We start from the raw sequence: 15,646 nt of genomic DNA on the forward strand, positions 1-15,646 counted from the left end.
CACAAAAATTTCAAACTATTTTGTTCCAAGAGCCATTTCAAACAATTGACTACAATTTCAGAGCAATTACATGAGAGTAATACCAATAGAGTTTTTAAGTTACCCATAGTCCTGTATCTCTAACAATTATGTTCATGCTTGCATGTTCTCTTTTCATCTTTACTGTGTGCATACTTTCTTAGTAATGACGTGTAGACATTTTTTAAGCAGGAATAATTCTCGAGATAATTTTGTATGTTTTCTTTTTTCTTTTTAAGGTGTGTATTGGGTGGAGGAGCATTATGCATGAAACTTCTCACAAAACAGGTGATTATTTTCTTATAATACCCAATTTTCACCCTCAATAGAGTGTTTTGATTATGTAAGTTAGATTGTAAGTAGAAGGTTCTCTTAAAGAAATTTTAGTGTTTTTTTTTCATAACTCCTACTTTCAAGGATGAAAAAGGTAAACCAGTAAAATGAGATTGTACTTGGTGCTGAATCTATGCCAGGATAGGCATTAAGAGTGACCATTATTTAAGGTTCTAATTTGCTCGTGTTGGGCACTTCGAAAATTGGTTTGTTGCTTTTTGTGAGATTCTAGAAATGTTCCAATTTTACTTTTCCCCCTTGACTCCAGACTTTAAACACCGATCTGCTGCTGTTGAGGCATAGGCCATTTTGTTAGGCCTTCTCAAGTGGGAATCAGGAATGCTGCTGTGTTCTAGAGATGTTTTGTTCTTCCTGTAGGGATGAAGCAGTGCCTACTCGATAATTGGTCATTGTTCAAAGAAATGCCTCCTGACTCAAAGGCAAAGCCAGAGTGCAGCTTGGAGCAAAGAACGTACTTCTCTTAAGAATTTTACATAAACCATAAGATATATTTTGTATTACTTTGTGAGCCTTCTTCCTGTCTTGATTTAATTCTTTTTGAGAGAATTCATTTCATTCATTTGGTTTGTTTTCTTCTTGTTGCAAAGACGATCTATAGAAAATACAGAAGTATAGGAAAATTGAAGATACTAACTGATAATCACTTAATGATTTAGTACCTGCTTGTTTAGTCTTTGTTATATTTACTGTAGGCAAACATGGCTACAGTTGTAAATTTATTATTGGTATGTATACCTAGTAAGTTAAAAGTTATATGTACTTTGAAGTTTTGCAAAATTGAGTTCATATTATGGAATTAATTCCTGATGAACTTTTACGTGCTAGGCACTAGTCTTTTTATTTATGGATTGATTTTTCCTTTTTTTTCCCCTCTGTGCCTATGCTTACCAAGTCTTTTTAATTTTTACTTTTTATTAATTCTTTCAATCCTCTTAATAACTTAAAAAGAGGGTATTACTAATATCTGCATCTTGTAGATGAGGTAACTGAAGGTAGGTAACTTATTCAAGGTCACAGGCAGCAGAGCAAAGATTAAAACCAGACAGTCTGGCTGCCCTAGGCCCGACCGAGAGGAGCTGAGAGCACGCCATGGGACAGAAGGATGTTGTTCAGGCCGGTTTTCTGTTCAGTTAACATGAAATGCAGGCTGTAACCTTAATTCTAGGACATTACCGAGAAAGTCTTCCAAAGCCATAGCTTTTTTACCATGACCATGACTTTTAGCAATAATTTTTGGTTTAAAGGCCACATGGTGCTCTAAGAAGCTTCTGTTCACTTTTACGGAGGGACTGATTGTTGAGCTAAATAGAAATGCTGGAGCACACAGCCTTCAGGGCAGCTTCTGACCTATTTCTGTGGTCAGGAAAGACACCTGTCTTTCCTTGCTGCCCCCAGCCTCCAGTTATTCACCTTCAGAATTTCCTAGTCTGTGATCACATTCAGATGAGAGATCTGTTTTGTTTTTTCCAGGGTAGGAGGAAGGGAGTCACCAACAATACTAAGCAGTCTAGTCTCCTGTGTATAAATGAGTAAGTTTGGGGAGGCAAATTTGAAAACCTTGTGTAATCCTGAGATTTTCCTAGAGAATCTAAGAGAATGTCAGCATTATGCATGGTGGTAAAGTGGGCTTATGTTAGTTGTATCCACAGCTCTCATCAAAAGCAGACACCGACACTTTTTGAGGGAAGTTTTCTCTAACTGAAGCCTATAGGTTGCCAAAGATTAAAAGCAGGCAACTATGAATTCAGATAAATCATAACATTCAAGTAGTCAACCCAACATGTTTGAGAATTGTTAAAAATAATGAATAACATATTTCCCAAAGACTGTAGTTTTTGGAATTATCAGATACAGAACACAAACTTCAAATATTAAAATTGTGGGAAAATAGTTACATGTGAAATCTAATATATATATAAAAATATATACAAATTCATTCATAAAATTAAGCAAGCAGTAAGACCACCAGAAATGATGAGGAAGACCTGAAAGGAAAATGGATGAAATAGAACTTACAGAAATAAAATACATAGCTGGGTATGGTGACACACACACCTGAAATCCCAGCACTTTTTGGGAGGCTGAGGTGGGAGGATGGCATGAACCCAGGAGTTGGAGACAAGCCTGGGCAACATGCTAAGAAGTCATTTCTACAAAAAATACCCCACCACCACCACCAAAAAAAAAAAATTAGCTGGGTGTGGGGCACCTGCCTATAATCCCAGCTACTCAGGAGGCTGAGGTGGGAGGATCACTTGAGCCCAGGAGACCAAGGCTGCAGGTTCGTGCCACTGCACTCTAGCCTGGGTGACAGTGAGACACTCTCTCTGAATACAATAAAATTAAAAATGTAATTGTTGAAATAAGAGACTCAGTGGATGGATTAGACATGAGAAGAAATAATTAATTGGTTAGATGATTCTCTGCAAAAAGTAAATCAGTATGTTACACAGAGAGACATGAGGATAGTTGACAGGGCAGAAGTTGGTGGGCTTGGCAGGGACAGGGAGATCAGAATGATGTCTAAAATATGTGTTAGTGAAATCCCTGGAGGACGTATTAAAATAATATTAGAAAGTGAGAGAAATAGAAGTTCCTTGTTTTGTTTTGTTTGTTTGTTTGTTTTGAGATGGAGTCTTGCACTGTAGCCTAGGCTAGAGTGCAGTGGAATGACCTTGGCTCACTACAAGCTCTGCCTCCTGGGTTCACGCCATTCTCCTGCCTCATCCTCCCAAGTAGCTGGGACTACAGGCACCCACTACCATGCCCGGCTAATTGTTTGTACTTTTAGTAGAGATGGGTTTTCACCGTGTTAGCCAGGATGGTCTCAATCTTCTGACCTCCTGATCTGCCTGCCTCAGGCTGCCAAAGTGCTGGAATTACAGGCATGAGACACCGCCCCTGGCCCAAAAGCTTTGGTTTTTACAGATATTAAGCATGTCTTTTGTTTAAGAAAAAAAAAATCTTAACAATAACATAGAAGAATAAGAGAAACATTTTTCCAAACGAGAGAAACCATTGTGATTATTTTATCTTATTGGAATGTTGAATAATATAGTCTGCTTCATTAACCATCAAGCATGCTATGGATTTTCCATTTTTATATGATCTGTATCTCAGTTAAAATTTTTGTGCTTTATGAAAAATATAGGCCAAAATCATAGACCTTGAATAGAAGCTGGGTCATGAAGATAACTCTGGAGGAACAGATACATACACAAAAACTGAAAAACACACATATAAAGTACACACACATATATTTTTTAAAGTTTTAAAGCTTTTAAAGCAAAAGCCAGCCCCTCCCCTCTCCCAGAGTGGGTGGCCTCTCCCCATCTTAGACTGGGTGGGGACAGCGGTTGCGTGGGCAGATTTCCTTGTGAGCCACAGGTCCCTCTGGCCATGTTGCTGTCTGGCCACACCCCCTTTCCCTTTCATCTTTCTCATTGACCAATGGGCTTGGAGCATTAAGGCCACACCCCTATTCCGCATTCTACTGGGGCCCTGGTTACGCCTCCTCTGGCTCAGTCGCACAGCAACCTGGTTGGTGACTGGAGGTGTTGATCAGTGCTCGCTGGGATTTTGCTGATGTGGCCCCAACCCCGCCTCCCTCCCCACCCTGCCATGGCAGGAGAAATTCGAGAGAGCAAATTGGCAGCAGCCAAGAAAAAGGTAAAAACACACTAGGTCATGGCCCCCCAACCCAGTCACAGATGCCCTCCAACGACAAGACTCCTGCCAGAGTCCATACCACTTCTGAGGCACACCAGACTGGGTCCCCCACCCCAGTGCCTCTGGGCTACCCCCACCAAAGTTTTGTCAGTCAGCCCCACCCTTTCACCAAGCAGCCCTGTCCCTGCCCTCGGCAGTCACCCCAGGGTGACTTTGGGCTGAACTTGACAGCTTGAATATTCCTCATATTATCTCATCCTGCTGTACTTTGAGTGCCACAGGATAAATATGGGACATCTTTCTGAAGCATCAGGTTCCCTTGATTCTCTTGAGATCAAGAGAAAAGACATTAATGTACTTAGGGATGACAGTCACATAGGTCTCTAAGAGTATATCAGACTTCTCTCTGAAATGAGGTTTGGGTTGTCCTCTTTCTGATAAATTCCCAGATTTAACAGAAAGGTTGCCTTCTACCATGAGGACACATTGATATAAAAGTTTGAGAGGTGGTCAGGCGCGGTGGCTCAAGCCTGTAATCCTTGCACTTTGGGAGGCCGAGACGGGCAGATCACGAGGTCAGGAGATCGAGACCATCCTGGCTAACCCGGTGAAACCCCGTCTCTACTAAAAAATACAAAAAACTAGCCAGGCGAGGTGGCGGGCGCCTGTAGGCTGAGGCAGGAGAATGGCGTAAACCCAGGAGGCGGAGCTTGCAGTGAGCTGAGATCAGGCCACTGCACTTCAGCCTGGGTGACAGAGCGAGACTCCGTCTCAAAAAAAAAAAAAAAAAAAAGTTTGAGAGGTACTGGTGCACTTCTTCACACTAACAGATGTGTGAGGATGTATGACTAAACCACATGGCAACCAGTTCCTGCCTACTTGATGTTTAGTTTTCTACCTCTGCCCCTGGTTTTGGTCCCTGACAGCTACTGATCCTTGGCAAAACCCCAGAGCTTGGAGTCAGAAGACTGAGTTTCAAAGTTCCAGTATCGCCTTTTTCTTTTCTTCTTTTTTTTTTTCCTATCCATATCAATCCCTCTCAGTCACTAAATGATTGTGACAACACCTTGTACAGTTGTTGGTGTCATTAAATCAGATGGTGTATAGAGTATTTTGTAAAAACTGTAAGGAGGATGTGGCTGTAGGGGCTGATGGTTCCCATGAGTATTACTGCTCTTCTTTCCCACAGTTACAAGAATACTGGCAGAGAAACAGCCCTGGTGGTCCAGCAGGAGCGAAGAAGAATGGGAAAACAAATGGCAGTGTCCCTGAGACAGCCACTTCTGGTGGTTGTCACTCACCTGGGGATGTGAGTCTTGGCTGACCACGCTCCTGGGGACAAGGGGCACAAGGGGCAGTAGAGGGTAATAGTTAAGACTGTGGATAGACTGTTGGGTACTGGTTCAGAATTCTGGGTTTGAATCCTGCCTCTCCATCTGTTAGGGATATGATTTGGGGCAAGTTGCTTGAGCTCTTTGGGCCTCTCTTTGCACATCTGTATAATAGAGGTGGTATTATTGTTTGACTTCCATTTGTGAAGTTTAAATGAGATTTGTTACTGTTGTTTTTATGCTAATCCCTAGTACACGGCCTGCGGTAAACACCCAGGACACCCAGGATATGGTCATTGCTGTTCGATTTTCCTCATCCCCAGTCTCAAGGGGAAGCCAGGACAATGAGAACAGCCACTTGTCATCAGGATTCACTGAAAGGGCCCCAGGGTGGGATGGTGGGGAGATAAAAAGCATGAGAGAAGTTGGCACAAAGGAGTTATGGGACAAAGGGTCCAAGATAGGCAGAAAAGAAAATGTTGCCAGTTGATGGGGAAGAAAGGAAGTCAGAGGGCTCTGACACTGAGGGGGACAGAACATCTCCATGTGCACTCTCATCTCTTGTAGTCAGCAACGGGTATCCTCGGAGACAGCCCTATATCATTTGCTCCCCTGAAGGAACTGGAGGTAAGAGGCTCTGGGCAGAGGTGCAGTGACCCTGCAGGCCAATCCTCCAACCTCCTCCCACAGCGGGGACTGGGTGCCCCTCTGCCAGCTGAGATAGCCCACACACACCCCAGCCCTAATGATTGTTCTCTCTACCTCTCCATGACTCCTCCTCCTCTCTGCATGCGTCTCAGAGCCCGTGCCAAGAACTACCAGCAGCTCTGGACTCGAGGTCCGTCAAAATCAGTCAACTGAAGAACACCATTAAATCCTTGGTAAGAGTCCTGTGGGGTCTCCTGATTCCACACTGCCAATCCTGGGCCCCAGTTTCCCCTTGGGACCCTGAAGAAAGGGGCTGGCGGACCTGGTGCCAAGGACAAATAGGGAGCTGCGGTGCTCAGGTCTCACCTGGAGGGACCCCAGAGCACGCAGCATGGCTGTTCTTTTGCTGCCCTCTTTGCCGACTGTCTCCTCTCCACACACCCCTGCTCGAGTCCTTGCTACACACGCCCTGGGGTTGTGGCCTCTCGCGGGAGTGACAGCCTGACTGGTTGTCAGGGGCCCTGTATTTCTGCTGTGGCTCAGTCCCTAATTTGCTCTTTGATTCTGGACAAGCCGCCTCTCCTTTCTGGACTCGTGTTTCCAGAGGAGGTAGTGAGTATCAAAGGTGTCTGTTAGCTCTGAGAGTCTGAGATTTAAAGGCCACCTAGAATGGAAACCTCGGGGCCAAGGGCTCCTGACTGTCCTTTTCCATCCTGTATCTGCTGTGAAGAACCGTACCTGGCCCGTTCGTGCTCAGTAAATGTTTATTGAATGAACGCACTTTTCTAAATCACAAGCAGGCGGAAGGGGGGCCTTTCTCAAACTCCATCTCTAGAGGTTTATGTTCCTGTCCTCTCAAGAGATTCCAGATTCAGACTTTGAGATCTGTGGCTGTGGGTGAAAACCAACAAAGACCGGAATCCTCTGTCCTTGAGTGCTTGAGGAGGGTTTACCAGTTCGTGTTCCCATTGGGTCTGAGAACTTTGTCTTTAAAATCCATTCCTGGCCCCTGCCTACCGCTTCCTGGCCTGGGGAATAGAGTTGAGGAGCCACCTTCCATCACCTTAATTTGACTCTCCCCACAGAAACAACAGAAGAAACAAGTGGAACATCAGCTGGAAGAAGTAATGTGATTTGTTTGCTCACGACATGACGGCTGGGTTTGGAGGGCACTCAGATGTAGAGGCCCCAGTCTCATCTCGCCCACTCCCAGCCTGGGGAAGAAGGCTCACCCCTCAGATTCTACCCCATCCCCACAGGGTCCCTGATAACCTGGTCCCATGGGTGGGCCTGTCCTGGGGCAGTGGTGGCTTTCTGGGGGCATGTCTCTTGCTGTGCCATCTCTGCCTCCCCCTGGTAAGAGCTCTGTCTTCCTCTTCCTATAGGAAAAGAAGGCAAACAATGAGAAACAGAAAGCCGAAAGGGAGCTACAGGTGAGTGGAGGGTGTGAAGTTTTCTCCTGTCCTCCGGGGAATGTTTCTTTCCTTCTCTTCCAGCACTTGCTTGGCTTTTCTCCCAAAGGTTCAAATCCAGACATTGAACGTACAGAAAGGGAAACTAAGTACGGACCTGTTTCACGCGAAACGTTCGCTCAGATACTTTGAAGGTGGGAATCTGGGCGCCCTGTCATCCTTCAGCCTGGCACTTTGACAGGTCTTTAGAGGGAGTCCTTTGGGCCCCACCTCAACTCTCTCATTACAGAGGAGTCCAAGGATCTGGCCGACCGCCTGCAATGTTCATTGCAGCGTAAAGGAGAGTTAGAGCAGGTTCTCTGTGCTGTCACCGCCACACAGAAGAAGAAGGCGAACCCGGTGAGTCCAACCACCTGCCCCGTCCCCTGGGAGCCCGGCTTCGCAGATGGAGGAGTGAGCCCCTAGGTCCCTTCTGCAGGATGGAGTGTCCTGCCCAGGAGGCAGCATGACCATTTCTTGCTGTTTTTGTATGTGGTTGTTAGAGGTAGCCTGGGGCTGAGTCAGCTGCTGTGGGTGAGTTGGGGGGCGCGGTGGGGGGTGAACACTGGATGCAGAGCTTGGAGGCCAAGTGCCTGCCCTGCCCTTACCTGGCTGGGGTCTTGGCCAAGTCCTAGGTGGGGTATTGGGTACTTGTTCTGTGAAGGTACAGAAGAGTACCTTTAGTATGATACCATTTCTGTAGAGAGGAAACGTGTGTGTGTGTGTGTGTGCACATATTATGATAGTATACATAAAACATGTCTGCAACAGTTCAAAAAAACTCGGGAGAGAGCAACAAGGTGGCTGGGAGATACTTCCCTTCTGTACTTTCTGAGTTTTGGACTATGCAAAGATATCATCGTTTCAAAAACTGAACAAAAGATTATTTTTCCCCTTCCTATCTGTGCTTTCAACCCCAGCAAGAAAATGGGCTTAGAGAATCAGATAGACCTGGGTGTTCAAATCCCAGCTGTGCCTAAGTGATGTTAGGCAAGCATTTAACCTCCAATACTCCATGTTTTTTCATCTACGCAATAGAGGAAATCATAGTAACTGTCTCCTATGGTGGTTGTGAGGATTAAAGGGGATTGCTAGCATGGTGCCTGGTGAAACACTCCATAAAGGTTCAGACAGTGGTAGTAATGACAGTAATAACAATAGCAATATTATGTGATCTCTCTGGGCCTCTGTTAGCCAGCTATAAATTCCATCTCATTCCCTGTCCCTTCCAACTTTACTGAGTTCTTTTAAAAACCAGACCATGGGCTTGGAAATGCCTCGATGTTTACTGACTGAATTGTATACTGAGTCTAGCCCTAGCTCTTTTAAGGGGCACTGTGTGGAATGGCCCAGGCTCCCCAGATTGAAGCTTCTCACTCTTCACCATCCAGTCCTCGAGCCACAGGAAAGCACGTATGGAGTGGAAGTTAGAGTGGTCCACACGGGAGCAGGCACTTCTGAAAGCACAGCTGACCCAGGTGAGGTTTTGCAGAGGGAGGGAGGGAAGCAAGATGACCCCAGGTGGCCAGGAACAGGTGAGGACCAGTGACAGCCCTTCCTAACTTCTGTGCCCATTCTTGCAGTTGAAGGAGTCGCTAAAAGAAGCCCATCTAGAGAGGGATGAATATGTTCAACATCTAAAAGGAGAGAGGGCCCGGTGGCAGCAGAGGATGAAGAAAATGTCACAGGAGGTGAGATCTGATCCTTCAGCCCCCTGACCTTAGATAGGTCACGGAATCTTTCTGGGCATCCGTAAAATGGGAATATACAGCCAGAGGTGGTCATGGGTCTGGGCTTTGTGGAGGTGGGGGCAGAGAGGGAGATGGCAGCCACCAGCCCCTCTCTCCAGGGCCCTTTTCCCCTGTGCTTTGGGCAGGTTTACACCTTGAAGAAGGAGAAGAAGGACGACATGCGTCGGGTGGAGAAGCTGGAGAGGAGCTTGTCCAAACTCAAGAACCGGATGGGTAAGATGGGGCTGGTGTGACCTGGGAGCAGGCCTGGCATCAGAGGGCTGTGGGGGGCTTAGAATGCCCCAGGGAGGTGGGTGGATGGAAGGGCTTTGAGGCAGAGGGAAAGAGGTCTGTGCCAGGAGACGGCAAGTCTTGTCATCTGTGTGAGCCTCAGTGTCCCCATCAGCACAGAGGGCCCATTGTCAGCCACCCACAGTGCTCTCCATCTGAAAGTGGTTGGAAGATTGGCTACCATCCGGGTGGGAGGAATCATTAGCAGTGAGGCCAAGTTTGGGGAGGCTGAGAGGAGCTGTGCACCAAGAGGAGGGTGTTTTTTGTTGTTTTTTGGTTTTGGAGAATCCAGAGGCCCTTATTGTCTACTTCCTTTCTCAGCTAAACCCCTGTCCCCGGACCCCCCAGCTGTGCCCCCTGAGGAGGAGCTGCAGCACCTGAGGAAGGAACTAGAGAGGGTGTCAGCAGAGCTCCAGGTGGAAAACCATCAGCACGTAAGTCTCCTGAACCAGCCACAAAAGGAGAGGCTCGGGAGGCAGGAGGAGAAGCTTCAGCAGCTGGCCGAGCCACAGCGCGGCATCTAGGAGCTGGTGCATTGCCCCACCTGCAGAGCCTGCCCTCCTCCCTAGCCCTCCAGGCCTTTATTTCCCCACCTGTGAAATGGGGCAACGTAGCCCTCATGTGAAATGTTACTTCTAAAGGCACCTGTGAGCCAGAGCGCTGCTCTGGTGGCTGTGGGACAGAGGGGATGATTTTTCTAACCTGCCTCCACCCTTCCCCGTGCCGTGGGAGGCAGACACCAAGTTCTGGGGTCTCCAGTTTCAGTGGGTGGCTGCTGATTGCTTCTCTCTCTCCAGAACAACGAGAACAAGAGCGCACTGCAGTTGGAGCAGCAAATAGAGGAGCTACAGGGGAAGCTGGGTGAGGTAAAGGAGATGGTAACCTCCACCCCATCCAAGAAGGCCTGGGAGGCGGGCACCAGCCTCTGGGGATGGGAGGTGCCAGGCCAGAAGCAGCTCCATTCTGGGGGAGGTGACTCCACCACCCTCCAGGGCAGTCCTGAGACTGTTCCTTGCTTCCTGCCCTCTGACTTTTAGAGGTGGGTAGCCTTGGGCTCCTCCCAGGTCTGGACATCATCATCCCAGCTAGAGGCATAGAGCCCCCCAATCATAGGGGATGAGGCAATGGGATAAGAGGCTCCTTATGCCAGGCATGGTGGCTCACGCCTATAATCCCAGCACTTTGGGAGGCTGAGGCAGGAGAATTACTTGAGGTCGGAGTTCAAGATCAGCCTGGTCAACATTGTAAAACCTCATCTCTACTAAAATTACAAAAAAAAAAAAAAAAAAAAAAAAAAAGTAGCCTGGCATGGTGGCTCATGCCTGTAATCCCACCTACTCAGGAGGCTGAGGCCCGAGAATCACTTGAGCTCAGGAGGTGGAGGTTGCAGTGAGCTGAAATTGCACCACTGCACTCCAGCCTGGGCCACAGAGTGACACTCTGTCTCAAAACAAAACAAAAAGGCTCCTTAGATTAAAACTGGATTCCAGCCTCAGTTCCACTGGTCACCATTCAAGTACTTTGCATCTCTAAGTCTCTGTTTCTTTAACTTCAAAAGGAAGTTAGCATTTTCCTTACAGAGGTGCTGAGGATTAAATGAGATAATACATGGAAAGCACTAGGCCTCTTAACACGCTTAGCAGATGGCGGCTGGCTCCCACTGCTTTTCCACCAGTCTGTGGCCTACAGTTTAAATGGTGAAGGAGGGTATGAGATTTGAGGCTGAGGAAGGAGGCATGGTGTTCTAGGAAAGGGAGGCAGTCACTTAGGCCTGGAGCAAGGGGCCAGCGGCCTGGGAAGACGACAGAGCCCCACAGTGCCCTCACTACCTTATTGATGAGTCCAGAATCTGGAAGCCAGCCGCCACGTGCCCTCACACCCAGGGTCTTCCTGCAGGTGGAGTTGAAGAGCCAAGAGGCTCAGAGCCTGCAGAAGCAGCCAGACCATTACCTGGGTCACCTGCAGCAGTCCGTGGCCACCTATCAGCAGCAGGTGGCCGCCTATCAGCAGCTGACCTCTGAGAAGGAGGCGCTGCACAGGCAGTTACTGCAGCAGACCCAGCTAATGAACCAGCTGCAGCAGCAGGAAGCTTGGGGCAAAGCGGTGGCCGAGATGGCCCGCCAAAAGTTGTAGGAGACCCAGGGGAGGGACCTGCTGAGGACGGGGCCATGAGGGGGACGACCTGGCAAACTCCATGCCTTCTTACTCTTTCCTGGCCCCTTAGGAGCACCTGGAGGCTGCCAGGCAGCAGAATCAGCAGCTGCAGGACCAACTGAGCCTCACGGCTCTCCCTGGGGAAGGTATGGGAGACCACTCAGAGGAAGAGGAGAGAGCCCCAGGAGGAAGGGGGGACTGTTAGCAGCATAGGATTGAGGAGTTGGAAGAGATCTTTAGAACAGCTGGTCATTATGCTGACCGGGTGCCTGCACTAAGTTCGGCATCAATATGGTGACCTCCTGGGAGCGGTGGGGCCACCAAGTTGCCTAAGGATGGCTGAACTGGCCCAGGTCAGAAATGGAGCAGGTCAGAACTCCCACACCGACTGGTAGTGGGACTGTGCCTGGGCAGTATAGCAAGATCTTGGGTCTTAAAAATAAAAATAAAGAACAGCAGCTCATTCCTCTCTGGGGAGGGGCTGGCTCAGGGTTACCCAGTGAGGGTGGAGGCAGAGTTGGGCCCACAGTACCTCCCTTATTGGGTTGTCTGAGGAGCCCTCTGGCCACTCCCCACAGGACATGGAGGACATCTGGACAGTGAGGAGGAGGAGGGACCTCGGCCCATGCCGAGCGTCCCAGAAGACTTGGAGAGCTGGGAGGCCATGGTGAGCCTGACTCCCCCTGCACCCATTTTGCCACCTTCCTCTGTGGTCCCAGCCCCAGGGACTGGGGGCGAGTCTGTGATCGGGGAGCCCCAGGGGGGCCTGCGGGAAGTCATGGAGAAGCTGGAGGTGAGTGAGTGCTGGCATGGGCCAAGAAGGGCAGGGGTGGGGCAGGTCACTGCCGAGATGTGACCCCATTATTTTGGCTCCAGAGCGGCCTTATGGACCTCCTGGAGGAGCAGACAGACCTGAGAGCGCGTGTGGAGAAACTAGAAGTTCAGTTCATCCAGTACTGGAGGGAGAGATGCCATCAGTGAGTGGGAGGTCAGGGCACGGCAGGGGGAGCTGCAGGGCCCTCAGAGGGGCCCCAGCGTCTGAGTCCTGTCCTCCTGCAGGAAAATTCGTCACCTTATAAATGAGCCAGGAGGCAGTGTCAAAGATGTGGCACTGAGAGGACATCATCAGGCTGGCCCAGGACAGGGAGGAGATGAAGGTAGCGTGTGCAACATCTCTGCGGGGGTGGGGTGGGGTGGGCGTGAAGGGCGCCAGCAGCAGTGTGACGGCTGAGCACCCCTCCCTCCAGGTGAAGCTGCTGGCGCTGCAGGAGATGATGTTGCGGCTTATGCTGACCAGAACAACGAGCACAGCAAACTCCTGACCTCTTCCCAGAACCCTGTTGAGGAGCCCGGTCCAGGAGCCCCAGCCCCCCAGGAGACTTGGGATGCCCACAAGCATGGTGGTGAGTAGAGCCCTCAGGCGGGGCAGGCAGGCAGGAGCGGGGTGAGGGAGGATGGGCGGAGTTTGCACTGTGCTCAGATCCCCCATTCACTGTCTCCAAATTCCCAACTCCCTCTCTCCAAAGATCTTTGTGACATGAGCCTCACCGACAGCCAGGAGCCAGCTCACGAGGCCACAGAGGGGTCTCCCCACAACAACCCTGCGGCACAGACCATCACGCAGGAGCACCAGGAGCACCCAGGCTTGGGCAGCAGCCGCTCTGTGCCGTTCTTTTGCTGGGCTTGGCTGCCGAGAAGGAGGAGATAAACATCACCATCATCAAAGAGCTGCTCAAGACCTTTTTAAAAAAGAAAGTTACGGGGTTAATCTCCTACACAATTCATTTCCTTCATTTGAATGATTATTTGTGTTTCTAATTTATAGTTTATTTGTAAAAAGTTAAAAAAGTGGGTCTCTGTGCCTTTCACTGAGGTTCACTCTGGCATCCTTTAGCATTTTTCTGTTTTAATTTCATAATTGTAGGTCATTAGCATGTATATTGAGTTTGCCGTTACGTGGTGGGAGTTCAAACACACAAAGACCCACTGTTTGCACAAAACTATTCTCGCTGGTTTGGAATAGGCTGCCTTCCTTTTTCAATGTTATTGCAGCATCTATGTTCATTACAGAATTCAGATAAAATTTGCTTATGTTCTACTATTTGATCTAAATCACAGTGAGCTCTTCATTCGCTCAATATGTGGTTTACCTGCAAGTGTCACTGTTGATTACTTTGTAATATGCCACCGTGAGTGTCTGGATGGAGGGAGGAGGGAAACAAAGAACAAAAGAGACTAAGATGGCGTATTTCCGGGTTCTGCATCACCAACTTTCCTGCGCCCAGGGGAAGACACAGGTCAACTGCGCAGGCGCAACCTGATGTCAGACCAAGGAAACCAAAACCTACCTGGCCGCGCCTACCACAGGGCCTGACCCGCCCATGTCCGGCCTACTGCCCGCCCACTCCCAGGCCCAAGACATAAAGCCGCTCAGGGCAGACAGGCAGCGCGAACTTCCTCGGCGCCTCCTCATATGCGGACCCAGGAACTTCGCCCCAGAACGCCAGAGCAACTTCCTTGGCTTCCACCTCCGGAGACCTGTGAACTTCGCCCTTTCTTCTTTCACATTGGCTAGCTAATAAAGTTTCTTTTTACTTTGCCTACTTGCCTTTTCTGTGGCGCCTGCTGTGGTGGTCTCACAAAACAAATCAGTGAGTACTGACATTAGAGTTGTTTAAAGTCCGAGAACTGGAAACAGCCTTTCCCCCATTTTCTGTGTACTGGTGATGGGAGTAATAACGTTTTGGGGAGCTTTTTAAATCTCACAGAAGAGGACAGTGGCCTGCTCCGGCAGGAATGTGCGGGATACAGTGTGTTTCATTTGTTCCGGCGCCAAGAATGAGCGCTGTACTATGGCAGTTCCCTTAGGATTCGTGTGTGCTCTGGGCTCATGAAGATATTGCATCAGGAGCTGCAGCAGTTGTACTCTTCTGATGACCTAAAAAGGGATTATTTCTGAGGAATGAAAGGCTCCCATGATTGACTGTGGATGTGGAAAACCTTTCCTAGCTTAGAGCATTTGTATCTGTAATACATTTGAAAATCAGAGTTCATGTTACCTGTTTTAATCACATGACTACATGTCCCAGTACACAAAAGGGTGCTGGCTGGCATTCTTCTTAATGTATGTAGTAAAGATCATAAGAAATCCTTTACGAGTTTAAATGTCCCTGGAACAGGCATACAGGCTCTAGTCAAGAATGAATTAAAGGAAAGCTGTGTGACACCTGGCATTCCTCTGTTCACAGAGCTTCTTTGAGGCTTGAAGATTGATTTTACCATCTAGACCTCTCTGGCTAATACCTATTCTTCAAACACCTTGGTTACTCTGACATAGGAATTTACTTCTTTTCCTTGAATGGAAAACACTTTAAAAATTAATAACAAACATTATTATAAACTAATATATGTGAGAGTACTTAGTTGAAACAAAAAGGAGTTTTAGTAGACAGTATTATACTAGCTTTGAAAATCAAGGAGAAGTTTATGCAACTTAAAATGTTTACAAACTGCAGTGCAATCTACTGTTTGTGAATGTCAGTGTATTATCAGGAAACGTGTCTATACAATCACAGGTATATTTCCTCACAAACTTCTTTACAAAGAGTGAAATATGTTTTTGTACCCCTCGGTTTCAGTTAGGGACATATTTTGTGCAATATTTATGTGATTGTGCCTATGCATGAGGAATGAATGAATTTCAGTCACACATTCCCTAAATCATAGCTTGATGATGCTGGGAAAGAATCAACAGTTAAAACTTCATGAGGTTCTAATGTCTGTGTTCAAAACACATCACAGTGTTAGGATGTGGGGAGATATGTACGTGTGCTCCCTGGGGTGGGGATTTCTAGTTACTAGACCATCTCCATTTTTAGCATTTGGCATCCTCATGATACTTTTATAAATATGATATTCTAACAGGAGAGCAACAATAAGATTTTACCGATGGAATAACAGATTTGCCTGCATTCACTGAAAGAGCACAAATATTGGGTCC

At 47.9% G+C, this 15,646-nt stretch overlaps 1 protein-coding gene and 1 pseudogene across 1 annotated transcript; both read left to right on the forward strand.

The window, feature by feature from the left end:
- The first annotated feature begins 3,737 nt into the window (after positions 1 to 3,737).
- Positions 3,738 to 14,245, forward strand: LOC139355504 (putative golgin subfamily A member 8G). Its single transcript, XM_071067283.1, has 19 exons — positions 3,738 to 4,041; positions 5,231 to 5,350; positions 5,940 to 5,999; positions 6,173 to 6,253; positions 7,106 to 7,144; positions 7,406 to 7,453; positions 7,542 to 7,626; positions 7,722 to 7,831; positions 8,863 to 8,949; positions 9,055 to 9,162; positions 9,348 to 9,435; positions 9,814 to 9,926; positions 10,290 to 10,358; positions 11,717 to 11,792; positions 12,225 to 12,439; positions 12,523 to 12,623; positions 12,706 to 12,803; positions 12,894 to 13,049; positions 13,173 to 14,245. The coding sequence occupies exons 1-19, from the start codon at positions 3,958 to 3,960 to the stop codon at positions 13,352 to 13,354; spliced, it is 1,920 nt and encodes a 639-aa protein (XP_070923384.1). The 5' UTR covers positions 3,738 to 3,957; the 3' UTR covers positions 13,355 to 14,245.
- Positions 10,721 to 11,694, forward strand: LOC139355506 (golgin subfamily A member 2 pseudogene; annotated as a pseudogene).
- Positions 14,246 to 15,646: the final 1,401 nt, after the last annotated feature.

This window comes from Macaca nemestrina, chromosome 7, assembly GCF_043159975.1.
Source record: "Macaca nemestrina isolate mMacNem1 chromosome 7, mMacNem.hap1, whole genome shotgun sequence".
NCBI classification, from domain to species: Eukaryota; Metazoa; Chordata; class Mammalia; order Primates; family Cercopithecidae; genus Macaca; species Macaca nemestrina.